Source organism: Sesamum indicum, linkage group LG8 (assembly GCF_000512975.1).
Source record: "Sesamum indicum cultivar Zhongzhi No. 13 linkage group LG8, S_indicum_v1.0, whole genome shotgun sequence".
Classification (NCBI taxonomy): domain Eukaryota; kingdom Viridiplantae; phylum Streptophyta; class Magnoliopsida; order Lamiales; family Pedaliaceae; genus Sesamum; species Sesamum indicum.
The window spans coordinates 99,674-116,673 of NC_026152.1; the positions used below are offsets into that span (position 1 = coordinate 99,674).

Consider the following 17,000-nt stretch of genomic DNA (forward strand, 5'->3'; position numbering starts at 1 on the left):
GCCTGTACAAATTCTTGAAGAAAGTGAAACCAACATCTACGTCCATGCATCACTGGATTTCTTGATAGCTTGATTGCAGAATTGCCATCACAATGGATACTTATTGACTTCTCATCAATTTGATCAAGTGTCATGAGTAACCTCTTTATCCATATAGCTTGACAGGAACATCATGAATTCTGCCTCTGTCCTAGACAATCTCACAATTGGTTGTTTCTTATAAGACCATGATACAGCCCCGAAACTAAAAAGAAAAATATTTCCAAGTATTTTTCTATCATCTAAGTCACCCGCGTAATCACTATCAGTGCATATTGTAAGTTTATCACTTCATCCCTTGTACAAAATTCCATACTCCATTGTTCCTTGCAAATATCTTAGCACTCTCTTTGCTAGTTGTAAATGAAGCTGAGTAGGATTCTCCATATATCTGCTCACAAGACTTACGACAAACAGCATGTCTGGATGAGTAGCTGTAAGATACATAAGACATCCTACAATTTGTATGAAGTAAGTCTTCTCCACCTTAGTTCTTCCTTCATCCTTGCACAACTTTAAACCAGGAACAATTGGAGTTTGAACAGAATTACTTTGATTCATCCCAAAACGTTGCAGCATCTCCTCAACATACTTCCTTTGACTAATAATAATCCCTCCTAATTTCTGCAAGACTTCAAGACCCAAGAAATACATTATTTTACCAAGATCAATCATATCAAACTCATGCTTCATTGAATTCTTAAATTCAGCAAACATCAACTCATCGTTTCCTGTAAAAAGAAGATTATCAACATATAAACTTACCATGAGCATGTTGCCCCCTATGTTTCGTTTCACAAATAGGGTATGCTCATAACCACATTTTTTAAAACCTTTCTTAACGAAATAAGCTTCGATACGACTATACCATGCACGGGGAGCTTGTTTAAGCCGATAAAGAGCTTTCTTTAATTTATATACTTTTTCCTCTTTTCCCTTTGGGATATAACCACAAGGTTGATCAACAAAAACATCTTCAACTAGTTCTCCATGTAAAAAGGCAGACTTCACTTCTAATTGATAGATAACTCACCCTTTTTGTGTTGCTAAAGCAATCACTAATCGCACAATCTCCATACGAGCCATCTGAGCAAACACTTCTGTGTAATCTATACCATAGTGTTGCGCATATTCCTTTACGACCAGCCTTGCTTTAAACTTGTCAACTTATCCCTTTTTACAGACTATCAGCCTTTATTATTGAAAATTGATCAGCGCATTAAAGGTTAGGAAGGAATGAGATTATCGTATGTTGGGAGAGTACAGATTATTAAATCTGTCTTTATGGCGTTAAGTATATATTGGACTTCTGCGTTCATTCTACCTAAAGGTGGTGTTATAAGGAAAATTGAGAAACGTCTGAGAGTTTTTCTGTGGAAAGGCACAGCAACCAGTGGATATGCCAAAGTAGCATTGAAGGATGTCTGTATGTCGGCGTCGGAGGGGGGTCAGGGCCTATAGGACATCGCTACTTTAAATCGTGCCTTGATGAGCAAGAAACTGTGTGATGTTATTCGATGTGATAGAACATCAATCTGAGTAGAATGGTTATATAACGGGCGGCTACGTGATAAATCTGTATGAACGATCACTGACAATGAGGGTTCGTGGGGCTGGAGTAAACTCCTTCTTTTACTCCCCTTGCTTCGATCGATGGTGGACTATCAGATTGGTGATGGGAATTCATTTTATCTGTGGCATGATCCATGGCACCACCTTGGTCCCCTTATTGAGACATTCCCACAGGGTCCACGTCTACTTGGGCTTCGGACGACGGACAAACTCAGCAGTGTTATTATGAAGGGGCAATGGTATTGGCCTCTCATTATGGACATTGAGTGCTTAGAGATTTTGCATGCATTGCCGATAATTCATGGCGAGACAGATCGCATTATTTGGCGATTTGAGACGGGACGACCTACAGTCTTACAGGCTATCGGACCCATCGGAACCCCAAGTAGGTAGGTTTTCACTACTCTCGGGTTCCCTGAAGATCCCTAGGCATAATTTCATCCTATGGCTTGCTATTTTGGGGAAACTATCCTCAGTTGATAAACCATGGCTATCATACTCAGGCACCTGTATATTATGTGATGAGGGTGCAATGAAAACACATATTCATCTATTTTTTCGATGTGGTTATACCAGAAGATGCCTGACAGTGATTCGGCGGATTGTTCAGTTTGAATGGCCTAATAGAGAGTGACCACAAGACGTTGAGTGAGCTGCAAAGGAATGGAGAGGAAAACATATCATTAACTTAGCTTATTGTGCACTTCTTGCTGCTTGCATTGACCACATTTGGAGAGAACAAAATTTGAGATGCTTTGAGCATGCGGAATGACCACCGAACATCATAACCACCATTATTGTGGAAGATATTAGATAGAGAATTATCAGTATTAATTTATCTTGTTATGTTAATTCATTTGCATTATATAGATTATCGTGTATCCCTTGGCCTGTCGAGGGAGAAACCACCAGTTGAGCACTGTTGTACTGTATTATCTTATTTTACTAATGAAACTTACATTTATAAAAAAAAAAACAAAGCAACCCCAAACTGAAGTGGGCCGACCTGGTCCCACTTGTTGGGCTTTACCTTAAACTAGTGGGCTGAATGAATTGGTATGCCGCATTTTTGGTCTGTGATTTTGAACTTTAGCAGCAGAACAAACAGCACGGTGGTGATAAATGATAAATTAAAACAAAGTTCACTATTCTCCTCCAATCGGAATTCATGAATCCACACAGCTCCCCTTTAATAAATTAAGAGAAAAACGTAGACGAGACAAAGAAAAAGAAACAAACAATATGCATAGAATAAGATCATGCATTTTTCAGTTTTCTGCATGCTTCAAAATCCCATCACCACTCACATTTGCGTTTTTTTTCACCTAAGATGTCTTCCTCAAAATACAAAAGCATATCAAGTAGCAAAAGTTGGAATTAAAAAGAAAAGGAAAACAAAAAAAAAACATTGATAAATTACGATAGAGGTGCAATCCAAGAATTGCCTATGTATTATTATAATTGATCTCAGCTTGAGGGCAATGCTTTTTTCAATTTTTCCCACACAGCTGGACCTTCAGGATGTATATCTACAAAATACTTTACAAACCGTGTATCTGAACAAGCAACAAGCGTGCTTACTGATAACATGGGCTTTGCAGCACCTTTTTCTCTAAGCCATGCATACATAGAAAATCTCCTACTAATTCTCTCCATATCGTAACAAAGATACGATGGAAAAGCCACTATAGAATCCACCGGATATCCCAAGTAGTTTCTTAAGCAGTCTATCTTTTTTTCAAGAATATCTTTGGTCTGGTTTAGAGCTGTCGGGGCCTGTTTGACCATACTTGACACTGCATTGAAGTCCAAACCCGCCCGCACCAGGCAATCAAACCTCTCCTGCAGCTGATCCCCTCTGCCACGGAAGCGCTTCAGAGCTTTCGTCATCTCCTCTGAATTTTCTACATAACCAATTCTCAGTAAAAATTCTGTTTTCTCCACAAAATTGCTTGGATTCCTGGCCGCCACATACTCAGCATTACAAATGTTTGATTTAAAAGCCAAGTTGAAAAACGTGGACGGGTCATTTTTTATACTCTCACATAAGCTATGCTTATCACCGTTGAAATTCCTCAACACAGTCTTTGGTCCTTTTAGAGAGTGGGAACCCAAAAATTTCAAGTGGATAGACAGAATCTGCCCAATATTATCTGGTTCCATCTCTATCTCAAAGAGAAAGTGCAATGCCTTCCAGAAGTTCTTGGAGCACTTGGGCGATAGAATCTGCGGGTTCTTCAAGACCAAAGCATAAACCTCATTCATTTTAAGGCCCAATTTAAGCAAAGCACCAACCACTACATAGACTTGTTTCCCAGATCCGTCAAATAATAACGCAGTATCTTTCCGAAACAAATCCCCCATCTGAGCATCACTATAACCTATTTCACGAAGAAAACATAATGTATCGAGTACTCTATTCCAATGGTATGTCTTTTTGCTAGATAAATAGCTTCCAATCCAGTTGCTGTCAAAGCCCATTTCTTTCAGTTTGTGAAGAACCCTTATAAATGCATTATTCACTTCACCAGCCAAAAGCAGGGGACAACAAGTTACAAGCTTGATGACAGTTGATCTACTCAAACCTAAGTGCTCGTATGCCCTCAATTTGCAATCCAAAACCCCAAATTCATATCTGAAGATCTCATTCACTTCCTTGTACATCCTTCCTATCTTACTTCGTGGTATGCCATAATCACTAAGGGTGTGATAGTTATCAAGCAAGACTTGATCATCATTGAGAAATATCAAGCCTCTTGGAAGAAGGGATTGAAATTCTGTGGGGCTCAAGCCCAAACTCTCAAAGAAGGGTTCGAACTCATTGATGGGATGGTACCTGAAGAACCTTGACAACGCTCTTGACACATCTTGCTCCTTTTCCACCTTAGCGATCAGGTCCCCAAGAAAGCGGGGTGAGTTCTTGCTTATGTGCTCGGCATCCAGGAAGCTCAATCCCCTAGTACAATGCAAGTAATCAAAAAGCGCAGCCTGTGCATCAGACTTGGCGAGACGTGGAATTCCATCGATGGAAAGGGCAACTGACGGCTGAGCTGCGGATTTAGGCATAAAAAGCTCAGGATTGTTGAAGGGAAGTTCAAAACGGTGGAAGAAGTGGATTCTTGAGAATCTATGGAGCAGAGGGATATGGAAAAGAGTGGGATCTCTTGCAATAACAGCAGGGTACAAGAAGAGATTATGAAGGCGGACAATCATCTTTGAAGACAGGGTTTTGCTGAATTTCCGAAACAACATAGAAGATGCAGAAATTAGGAAGCGATACTAGGAGAAAGCAGATAAATTCAAACAAGAGAAAGGAAAGAAGCTAAAGAAGATGTGTTGAATGAATGTTTGGTTGGTGAGTTTAAAGCTAAAAAATTTAGAAATTAACATAAGTTGTTTTGGTAGAGGATTGAATTTGTATGGCGTTTCTCATACCTCTGGCCAGGCGAAGGAATTGGTGAAATTCATCCCCAATTATTTAAGTAACTCCTGCTCACTGCTGTGCTGAATGATTAGTACATTTGAGAAATAGGGTTTTGCAGTTAAAACCCTAGAGAAGAGGATTTTGGGTAGGCCCAAACATGAAGATGATAATAAGTATTAGGCCCAATTGCATTAAAAAGCAAGGTAGAAGAAGAAGCAAGAAGGCATGGGGGAGTTGAGAATGAGATGGTGATGATACGTCTTATTCTATGATATAAGATATTCATCCCCATCCACCATACCATTGTTAGCATATGTGAGACCAGTTTTACTCACCACATTCCAATCTTATGCAAACCACTCGTTGCATACACACATACGATGCTTTTTACATTTTTAGTACATCAAGAGTCGACCATATTTGAAGAGCAACTATATATGTTTTTATCAAATATTTGACCAACAAAAACTTTTAAAATGATTAGGGAAAGTGAGTTGTCAAAGACTTGATTTTGAGTGCAAATATATAAAAAATTTTACAAGCCTAATTAAAAGGACAAAATTGTCCTACACTTTTATCAACCCACTCTATATTTGTCTAATAATAGCATGTATGCAACAAAAGAGTTGTACAAAAAAAAGAAAGATATCCAACAATACTCAAAACTCAGAGGGTGAATAATACAAAATTTAGATTATGAGCCTAAAAATGGGACATGTCATGTACTTCAAGAGTGCATAATATAATGCATTGATTTATTTATATTTTACTAGCATTTTATCAATTCATAAGAGTATGAATATCAAATTTTTATTTCAAAAAAAAAAAAAGAAAAGAAAAGAAAAAGTTGGGAGTATTGCAGCTGATGTAGAGCAAGAGCTACATTTTACATAATTATCAAATTCCAATGAAATAATATTTTAGAGTTGAGTTACCGGTTTCTTGCAGGGTTGGTTACACACTCTCTACCACACCCATTTTTTCCATTGTTCATATCTTCCTTCAGGTTTTTCTTGCCTCCCTTTAATCTGCCCAAGCCCACCAAGAAACAGAAAAATAACCTCCACTTTATCCCCAACCCAAGAATCAAGAATGTGAGTCATCTTCATCTTCCGTAATTTTCTGGTGGGATTTCTCAACTGTTAGGTATGGGGACCCCAACTTCTCTTTATATTTTCCGACGTTACTCTTATGATCTCGTGGATTTTTGGCGTCTTTCTAACTCTTGTTTTTGCAATTAATGTCCGAGTACTATCTATGATCTCAAGCTGCATTTATCACAGTTTCTTCGTTTTACGGCAAAGGCAATGTATTATGTATGCTCACCATCATGTCTGATACACACCCACCCACCCCATTCCATTGTGGTTGCGAGCTATAAAAGGGTCCCATATCATGTCCTCTTCTATTAAATCCCATTCTTTTACGTGAGGATTTCAGATGGCGATGGAGTTTCTGGTGTTACAGATTATTACTTTTTCAATCTTGAGGAAATTAAAGCATATCTTTGTCTATCCTATGCAATCTTGAATCCCAACTGCTTATGTAGTGAAATACTAGCTCTGTCCAAGCTGAGTCCTCAGGGTATATAATTCTTTCTACAGCTTCCAAATATACCACTATATCCAAATTATCTTACACCATTATTACTTTATTCATCAATATAGTATAATCTTACATCAATACCATCCGTCTTTTTTAGTCTAATCTTTTGAACCTTTTTACTGGACTTGTTTACTGCTTTAATCATGGTATTCTCCTTGTTCAATACGATATAGATCAAATCTGTTTAATGAAGATGTAACTTGAATTCATCAACTTTCTCCATATGCCCTGTTCGTCTCCTTTAGGAGTATTGACATTGGGCATTGAGGAGTTCTTTTAATTACAGGACTATCTACTACTATCTATCCAGACCATAATTTTTTGCAGGATGAGAGAAAACAAATTGGTCCCTGAGCTCACCCTACCATCAATGGTAAAACAATTATATGACTCTACCTTGGAGCAGTTATACATGTGATCTTACAAACAATTTCCCTTTATCTTTGCCTCATTTGCTTTCTTTCCATTTGAGGGCGATGCCCATCATAACTTATATCCGTTATGCTGTTGTTGTGCCAAAGCTCATTCTCTCTAAGTATTTTGTTCAATTTGTTGCCAGGAAGCCTGGAAATTAATGTTGTAGAAGAGAATCAAACACATGGTCTGGCAATTCTGTATAATGGCAGTTTCTCAACGAACAGTTTTGGCATTTAAGTCTTATCAAAACCAGGCTGGGGTGCTAGTCAAAAACTACTTACTAGCGGACCCTTTTATCCCATACACTTCTGTACTTGCTGGTGTATTGGCATTCAAATTGGTAAGTTCGAGCATTGTCAAATTCCTTTCAACTTTTGCATTATCATAGGTTCTGAGAAGCCAGGGCCATTACTGTGTTAAGTATCTAAACCATAATAATGAAAGCTAGAGGTGCTTGCCATCATTCTGTTTTATTTCATAAAGTAGGAGACTCCTCTGCATTTTGAAATTCTGGATTACAAGTACCAGATACGTTTCTTACTATCGCTATGAAAAAGTAGGAGCATATGTTTGTCAACAGAAAAATATGCTATCATGAGACTCTATTGAGTATTAGTGACTGTTGGCCTTCAACAGGTCTATGATCTGACCCAGCTCATCAGCACTTTTAACTTCAGGAGTTATAATGCTCTCACCAAGACACAAAGAATTGACTGGAATAATCGGTGACTAAACTTGCTCATTATATACTTTTTTTACTCTTTTACATTTTAATGCTGCTCTGACTTCTTGTGCACTAACTTACCTGCAGAGGTGTTTCCACTCTTCATGCCATTTTTACGTCAATTGTGTCCTTGTACTTTGTGTTCTGGTCCGATCTTTTCTCCGATCATGATTTTGCTGGGTTAATTATCCTCCGAAGTTCACCTCTCTCAACATTTGCACTCGGGGTAAGTTTCTAATATATCTTCATTTTTTCAAGAAGATTCTCTTGGGTGCATTTTACATTACTTGAAAAGGGTATTTGTATGTGATAATATCCACAATATTTTATATTTCTAGTTTTTGGGAAAAAGAATCATGGATGCATCATTTAAACCCAAAAGGAATGAACTTTAGCAATAATTAAAGTAGCACGTCCAGTACCAAAATTGGTAAGATACTAGTCGGGGGTACATTTATATCAGCTATTAAGCTTTTGTCTTTAATAATGAAGAAATATGAGTTTATGGAATCTTAATTTATGCTATCAAGTGAAACTAGGCTGGTTCATCGTCTCAAATGTTGTTTATGTAAGGCATTTAGTACAAAGTGATAAGATGAAAACCATAAAACTGGATAACAAACTGACATGCATCTGACATTTAATCATTCTTAGTCAGATCTCTACTTAGTTTCGTTTGGATTATTTTTCCATTAGTTTATCAAGTTATGAAACTCATGACATTATCATTTTCTGGTGTGCAACTCTTGGCAGATTTCGGTTGGGTATTTCATTTCAGACCTTGGAATGATTTGTTGGCTGTATCCTTCTTTGGGCGGAGTGGAGTACGTAAGTGAACTGCAAGCATGAAAATGAATTACGTTTGGCGTGCTTCTGCATTACATTGGTCTGCATGGTTGATTCTGTATAGGTTCTTATAGGATTATTGAACTATGCATATTCAGCCTTGTAGAGTGATTCAATTAAGTGATGGGAAACTGGATGTGATGCTTCCATGACTTCAATACCCTGAATGGTTCTGTATAGTTGGAGCGAGATAAGCAGAGTAACATGCACATTAGATGGTTTGACTTCTATACTTCATTCAGGAAATTATAGCTCCTTATGTAGAACCCTGAGTTTGTATCATATCTCCAATATCCTTGCACCTTATTTGAGGATATACAGAAAAATTGTCTGTTCATGATTAAACACTAGTATCAATGTAATACCATTTTATTTGAAAATGCACAGTGCAACGGTAACAGTTCCATTGCTTTTGGATTTCAGATTGTCCATCACTCTCTTTCAGGAATTGCACTAGCATATTCCATGTTTACAGGGGAAGGGCAGCTTTACACTTTCATGGTCCTGATATCTGAGGTGACAACGCCAGAGATCAACATGAGATGGTGAGCTCTCAGAATGTTGAAGTGAGGAATTATAACCTGAGATTGTTTTTTGCTGAAATTATCTGCATTTTCCACAGGTATCTTGACATGGCTGGATTGAAGAGATCCAACGCATATCTGATTAATGGGGTTGCTATTTTTGTTGCTTGGTTGGTGCGTAAATCTTCTTTGTTCTGTATTGCTGTTGTTTGCAGCATGATCTATAATACAAACAAACTAAGAATTTTCAGAAGCAACAATTAGTTAACATGACACTGTGCATATACAGTTGGTTGCATATTGGTTTCCCTGTAACTTGAGAAGCTTCTTTCAGATTTTAATATTTAGCGATGTACTTGTGATGGGGTGTATTCTTGATTTTAAAAGTTACACTGTTTGTTTTCATGAATGCTTATTGAAACTGGTATCGTTAAATGCAGGTGGCAAGAATTCTTCTGTTTGTTTACATATTTTACCATGTCTATCTGCACCATGATCAGGTAACTACATCCTTAAGATTTCATTGTGCCACAAAGCCTACTTGGTTATCTCTTTCAAGCTTAAAGGAAAACCTCTCTTTGAATTCTGTGTTCTGAGAATTATTATATGCCAGCTAGTCAGCTACTCTTCTATTCTGCTTATTAATATGTGAATGTGCAATAAGACAGCTTAAGCAAATTTCTTCATTGTATAGATTCTCTCTCACACCCATAATGTTTTCAAGCTCAGTTTACATTTTCTCTTCTTTAATTTCATCTTTCTCAAGTATTATAGAAAAATTGTTACTCTGTCATACTTCTGTCTCCCTTAAGATGAACATGAAATCTTTGCACCCGGTCGATATAAGAAGAATCCACAAAGCACATATATATTACGGATCGTATAAGAGCTATTGAATTACTTGCAGGTCATGCAAATGCATGCTGTTGGTTTCCTTTTGGTACTTTGTGTACCCGTGGTGCTTGCAGTCATGAACTTAATGTGGTTTGGGAAGATTATCAAAGGGCTGATGAAGACTTTAGCAAAGAGGCAGTGACTAGTACTGTTGTAGACAACTTGACAAGTAGATAACAATTGATGTCAATTCCCTGCGTGATGTTAAATCCATTTTCTTGTGCACTTGTGCTGAAACTGGGAAAATGATAGAAGAGAAAGATATGTGAAAACAGATAGATTGCACAGGTTTTCTGGAAGTTAATAGCCAGTAATGGACACATGAAGCCTGATGGTCGACGTTTATTTGCATCTAAAGAGGATGCAAATTCTGTACACATTTTTGGAAGATTATCAACATCTGTTGAAAGAGAGACTGTAGAAACGTAAAAAGAGAAATGGTAAAGGAAGGTAAGAGAAGCTTTCTCTGTGTAATATTCAGTACTTTGTTAAACAATCTCAAAAGTTGTTTTTGGATGTGAGAGAGAGCTGTAGGAATGATAATCGTTTTCTTGAATTACCAAAGCTGCTTGGTGTGCCACAGGCACAGGCTGAGGCTGTAATAATGAGTTTGCCTTACCTAATCAACTTTGAGAGGTCATTTCAAAAAGGTGACCGAGTGCATGATTCTTGGTCTCATCCTCTTTATGTAGTTGCACTCTGTTAGAGTTGTTCAGTATTGTTGCTGCGTTCACATCTTTTCTTCCTAGACTGCATGCTAAAACTAAGGTAATTTGCACAGAATAATGTTAGTAATGGTGGTGCGGCCGGAGTTCAATCGATCAATGACTGCATGCAACAACTAGATTGACGTGTATCCTGCATGCATCTCTTATTTCTTTGAGTGGCATATCCACTGCAAGGAGGGACATGATCGACTGAACTGATCAGCTACGCGTGCTTAATATTTTTTTATTCTACGTATAAATGATATATGTATAACAATTAAATAAACAACTAATTAAGATTATTATTATCATTAATATTATTAGAGAATAAATAAAATTGCAATTAAGAGGATAGCATGTGGAGTGCAATTACAGGTATTAATACGGATACCGTTTCCATTCCGCCTGTCTGCTTCCCACTACAAATGTGCTTTTATCATCAATATTAAACTAATTAAAACTTTGTAGCCTGCCTGCACTGCAAAAGGGTAGCAGCAGATATTATGAATTCTAGAATCAATCGTACTTGCAATCAGTTTTTTAAGCCAAAAGTTGTTGCTTGGGAAATGTTAACATTGGGGGATGACGCCAACATCATCATCATCATCATGGTAATTTATATATCGATGTGGATGGATGGATACGGATACTCCACAGTCCACACCCAATTAATAATTAATGCAACTGCCTCTGCCTGCACTTGTTTATGTCCACTCGACTACTGGGCCGGATTTCTTTCTTTCTTTTTTCTTCTTTCAGTGGATGGAACTCTTATGCGAGTGGTGGCGACTAAGGGGATATTGTGATGAAATATCTCATTGAATTTCGATTAATATTCCCCCCTCAAAACGCCAACTGTAGGAATGACCCAGACACACTTTCTGACTTGTAAAACTAAATCCGACAACGTACAACAGTTGACTTGAATAGGACAATCACATCACAGTAACTTACACAAGATGAAAATGATAGTAACCTAATTTCACCATCTCTCTCTCAACAGTCAACTCCCGTACAAAATCTCAACAAATGAACCGGTACAGTACATGAGTCACCCAAGATTTTTATGGACATAGCATGATGCCATGTTTTAACTACACATTTAATATTCATCTCCACTGACACGTCTGCGTCAACTTTATGAGCAACATGAAGCACTAGTAGTTGTTGCCCCCTCTGCGGATCGATCCACTAGGACCATGCCTAACGGGTTTGAAGCTGCTGGCTGCATACGAGGCAATCTCTTTGCTGTACGTAGAGCAACAATAACAATGAATAATTACCATGTGTAGACAGATATTCACTGGTTGCAGCCATTTTCTTGCACTAAAGGAAATCTGTTATGCAACCCCTAGAAATCATGTGGAGTTTCATTGTCCTTATGCATGCACTTTAATCTAGTATTCTGCTAACTGGATTTAAATTGTTTCACACATGAAATACATGCTCTAAGATATTCTTCAAGCTAATGCTCTTACCTATCTCATAAAATAAGTCATTGACATTAGTTGCTGTCTTTGCAGAAGTTTCCATGAAGAAAAGACCATTCTCCTGTGCATAAGTTTGTGCTTCCTGCAAAAAATCTTTCACCTTCATACAACTAACAATGATGCAATTTGTCCTTGAAAACAAAGCCATGTATGATGTTGACTTGATGAGTAATAAAAATTGCATAAAGTTCAATAGAATGCTTAGCATTTCATACATATGTTTCTCAATGATAAATGAAAGTGGAGAACATGTCGCATAGAACCGAATATGAGAAAATTGAGGGAGAGGACACACGAAAGGAGAAGACAACAGTAAATGCTTGCCTCTGATGCCACCTTTTCTGCATCCAACAAATCCGATTTATTCCCAGCAAGTGCCATAACCATATTTGGGTTACCTTATCCCAAAGAAAAAACATAAAATACATGAGGAAAAACAAGTGGTTACCTTATGCCATAAATGAATATGTAGTTTACCTTGTGTTTGAAGCTCTTGAACCCATTTTTTGGCCCGATCAAAGGATGCCTAAAGAGTAAATAAAGGATTGTTACATAATCAAGTATCATTTTCATTCACCGCTCCATCAGTTTACGAAAGAACTATCCTCTTCACTGATGCCAAGATGAGATCACATTTCTTTTGATTCATTAAGTACATAACACAATTTTTCTTTTTTCAGTGCATGTAGCATACATTGCCAACTGCTGCTTATGTCCCCACCTCATTGATTGATAAGCTGCGATTCTTACTTAATTTGTCATTATACTGAAAAATACTGAGACAATAACAAATTGGCATCCACAATCAAAGGTCACTCTAAGTCACTGCTGGATGAGCTCAAAACAGAATACTTTTTTATTTTCCAACAGTAAAGAAGACAAAGGTAAAACCGCACACAAATTGACTGCATAAAAGATACAATATCCAATTACTGCTTCTTAAGCTGACAGTGCTTACTTGGTTTGTTATGTCATATACAATTATGGCTGCAGCAGCTCCTCTGTAATACATTGGAGCTAAGCTGTGGTATCTCTCCTGACCTGCTGTATCCCATATTTCAAATTTTACAGTTGCATCATTCACAGCAACTGTTTGTGAAAAAAATGCCGCACCTATAGTTGACTCCTACGGGATGTTCAGTCAATAATCATTGTCTAGAAGAAAATTCTGTTTTTGGTGTGTCTCAATATCAAATGCATGACATCAAATCTATACCTACCTGAAATTCAACAAATTGCCCTTTCACAAAACGCAAAACTAGACTAGACTTTCCGGCTCCAACATCTCCAAGAAGCACCTAATTTAAAGCCCCAGAAAAACTCACCCAACTTAGCAGTAGAGAAATTTCGGTGAAAAAACTAAGCATACACAAAAAAGTAATTCTACGTTATGAAACCCTGAAAAACCAACGGTAAGAAGGCACAATATTATAATAGGGAATGCAAATAGGTGTTTAAATAAAGGAACATTGAAGAAACAAAAGCATACTCAACCCTGTCTACAAAAGCCATTAGCAAAGAATGAATCTGGAATATTCTTCTTTTCAATGGTTTAATCTAGGAAAGAATATTAAACAGAGATAGAGACAAACACTATTAAATACTACACTAGCAGCAGCTTCATAGAAAAATTAATAAACATTAAAGAAGGTGAGAAGTCGTAGAGGCGTGTGATCGTCAAATAAGGGGCACAGAAAGGGCTTAGATTGAAAACCAAGAATGGATAACGGTTAATCTAATGATGAAGAAGTAAATAGGAACGCCGGTCAATCCAATCCAGGATTGATGAAATAAGAGATAAAGAGAGGAATCGGTCAAATTCACAAGAATACATTGGAAGCAGGGGCAGATGGAAAAATTCATTTTAGGATAGAAATAAGAAGAAGAAGAAGAGGAAATATAGAACACCAGTTTGGCGTTGATGCTCTTGTTTGCGGTGGAGGCCATGCATGAAATGAATCAAAATCCCAATGACCAAATTGGTGTGTGTGGTGAAAAGATTTGGGTAATTTAAATTGATAGATATTGGGAAGAAAGAATTAAAAGGAAAGAAATTTAGGTGAGAAGGGTTTGTAATGGGAGGGGAATGAAAGCACAAGTAATAAATATTGATAGATTTATAGTGTTTGATGATGTCGGGCAAGGACAAAGGCTGTGGACAGGTACCCCTACCACATATCACGTATGGATATTGGTTTAAAGTTCAAACCACACCCCACCTCACCTCAATCATTAATTCTAATTAATTAACTATTAGAAACAATATTTATTAAAATAAAACAGACGGTTTGAATAAAACCAAATCTTATTGAACAGGGCTAGACCACAATCAATAGAGCAATTATACCATATGAAATAAAACCATAGACTTAGTTTAATAGTTGTATAGTAACAACTCATATAGATTAACAAGATATTTATCTCAATCAATAACTCATATTAGTTAGATTCTCATCTACTAAGTTCTATAGAATTTTATTAAATTTAGTCACTCATTGTGAAGTTCATGGTTTTCTTGATTGAGTTGATTCATTGTTACAAATATACGTGAATGGCACCCTGGTTAGTGCTGCTCAAGACGAAGAAGAAACATGTTTCTTAGATTACGTTTTTTCTCCGTTTTCTTTTCACGTCTTTATTAGTTGTTGATAGGGCTTGATGTGGTGGTAGCCACTTGGCGCTGATGTGTTTTAGTTGTTAGTTAGTTTGATTTTCTGTTCAATCGTCTTCTTCAGTGTATTTAAGCATAGGCCGCTGTACATTGCATAATAATAATGAAATCCTCATGTTTTCTCCTGAAATTATGTTCGCTTCCACGCATTTGAATTCCCTTTTCATCATGCTATCAAAACCTTCCTTGTGAAGGTCTCTACGTCTCCTTTAGCATTTAATTACTGAATAGCAATCTCTGCCATGGCGACAACAGAGTATAGCGACTCTATGGGAAATGACGCGATATCGCGTGGTGGTCTTGACCAGGAGTTTATGCAACTACAATCGTCCATCGCCCAGGTATGGTGATGGTGTCAGCTTTGCTTGCTAGCAACAGTTACTTTGCTTGGAGTAGAGCAGTGAGAAGAGTTCTAACAGCGAAGATGAAGTTAGATTTTATTAACGGCACTGTAGCCCGTCCTCCTATCAATACTGATGAGTTTAAAGATGGAATCGCATTGATTCTATGGTTACCACTTGGATTCTAAATTGTATGTCCAAGGAGCTAGCAGAATCCTTTATGTACGTGGCTTCCTTACGCGAATTATGGCTAGAGTTGGAAGCTCGGTTTGGGGAGAACAACAACCCTATGATTTATCAATTGCAGATGGAGATTGGGCAAGTGACACAAGGAAACTTGTCTATCACTGAGTATTACACAAAGTTGATGAGGTTATGGGACGAGCTCATGTATCTTGCCCCCGCTCCTAAGTGCATTTGTGCAGGGTGCACATGTGGAGTCAATAAGTATATGGTAGATATGATTGCTTCAAACCAGTTAATACAGTTTCTAGTAGGTTTGAGTGCAGTCTACGACCAAGCACATAGTCAGATACTGCTGTTAGAGCCCCTCCCTTCAGTCACCAAAGCTTATTCTATGCTCATTCGAATGGAAAAACAAATGCAGATGAGCATCAGCAACGTGGAAACGAATAGTGGCGCTGCATTTCAAGTAAAAACTCAAGACTACAGGAAGAAGCCAATGGTGGACAAAAGGCAATTGGTGTGTGAGCATTGTCACAAGTCTGGACATTCTAGAGACACATGCTTCAAGTTGCACAGAACTCCAGATTGGTATAAGGAAATAGCTAAGCTAAGAAAGAAGCATGGGGGACGTGGCAGAGGATTCAGTGCCTTGGCATTTGGTGAATCAAAATCCACTGCACCTGAGGAGATGTTCCCCAATATTGCAGACATAGTGAGGACAGAAATGAAGAAGCTTATGCATGATGAAATGCCACTCGATCCTCTCAAGATCCACTATGCTTAGCTGGATAACTTTGCAGGTAATAGTATGAATTATGTCTCTGTGATTCCTAGTTCATGGATAATCAATAGTGGTGCAACAAATCACATCTATGCAGACATTCATTTATTCCACTTCTATGATGAACTTGCTACACCTTTGATCATTCGTTTACCCAATGGACATACTCAATTTGTGCCTCACATAGGTACAATGAGGCTTACTTCAAACATTACCCTTACATAAGTCCTCCATATTCCCAAGTTTTCAGTTAACTTACTATCTATAAGGCAACTGTGTGGTTCATTACCTGTTCACTTTCACTTTCTAAAGTCTACTTGCACCCTGCAGGACCAAAAGGCTAATAGAGTTATGGCAACATGGCAGATGCTTAAGAACCTTTATATCCTTGAGTCATCCATTGTTGCAGACAGAAGGAGACTTTCGACCTTTGGCTGTAAATCAAATTCTTGTACTCTGATTATTAACCAAGGAGATTTGTGGCACAAACGCCTTGAACATTTGTCCAAAAACTCAATGAAACGCATTGTTGTTTTGTCATTATTCGACTGCACTGAGAATCCTTGTAAACTAATCCTCATTCAGTTCAACAAGAAAATACAGTTAATTCGTATTGATAATGGCAGTGAATTCCTCAATTCCTCTTTTCAGTCCTTCCTCCTTGATTCTGGAATCATACACCAACGGAGTTGTGCCTACACTCCACAACAAAACAAAGTGGTAGAACGCAAGCACATGCTCCATCGGTTTCTGCTTGAGGTTGCTCGTTCTATTATGTC

At 37.7% G+C, this 17,000-nt stretch overlaps 4 protein-coding genes across 8 annotated transcripts; 1 reads left to right on the plus strand and 3 right to left on the minus strand.

Annotated features, from left to right (window-relative positions):
- LOC110012391 (uncharacterized mitochondrial protein AtMg00810-like) lies at window positions 331-807 on the minus strand. Its single transcript, XM_020695683.1, has one exon. The coding sequence runs from the start codon at window positions 805-807 to the stop codon at window positions 331-333; it is 477 nt and encodes a 158-aa protein (XP_020551342.1).
- Window positions 2,909-5,258, minus strand: LOC105167235 (transcription termination factor MTEF18, mitochondrial). The gene has a single exon (XM_020695690.1). It carries the CDS (start codon window positions 4,861-4,863, stop codon window positions 3,079-3,081), a length of 1,785 nt encoding a protein of 594 aa, XP_020551349.1. The 5' UTR covers window positions 4,864-5,258; the 3' UTR covers window positions 2,909-3,078.
- LOC105167236 (transmembrane protein 56) lies at window positions 5,900-10,449 on the plus strand. Of its 5 annotated transcripts, none has more exons than XM_020696216.1 (10): window positions 5,900-6,181; window positions 6,886-7,013; window positions 7,200-7,397; window positions 7,694-7,782; window positions 7,869-8,007; window positions 8,535-8,609; window positions 9,051-9,172; window positions 9,250-9,325; window positions 9,592-9,651; window positions 10,059-10,449. In XM_020696216.1, exons 3-10 carry the CDS (start codon window positions 7,239-7,241, stop codon window positions 10,185-10,187), a joined length of 849 nt encoding a protein of 282 aa, XP_020551875.1. In that variant the 5' UTR covers window positions 5,900-6,181; window positions 6,886-7,013; window positions 7,200-7,238; the 3' UTR covers window positions 10,188-10,449. The 5 variants fall into 5 exon arrangements, with proteins under 5 accessions (XP_020551875.1, XP_020551874.1, XP_020551873.1 ...); XM_020696215.1 differs by having other exon boundaries at window positions 6,927-7,013; XM_020696214.1 differs by having other exon boundaries at window positions 6,968-7,013.
- On the minus strand, window positions 11,556-14,379 carry LOC105167237 (ras-related protein RABF2b). The gene is made up of 7 exons (XM_011086865.2): window positions 14,151-14,379; window positions 13,463-13,540; window positions 13,201-13,368; window positions 12,720-12,768; window positions 12,567-12,640; window positions 12,231-12,324; window positions 11,556-12,000 (listed from the first exon to the last, which is right to left on the minus strand). The coding sequence occupies exons 1-7, from the start codon at window positions 14,187-14,189 to the stop codon at window positions 11,891-11,893; spliced, it is 612 nt and encodes a 203-aa protein (XP_011085167.1). The 5' UTR covers window positions 14,190-14,379; the 3' UTR covers window positions 11,556-11,890.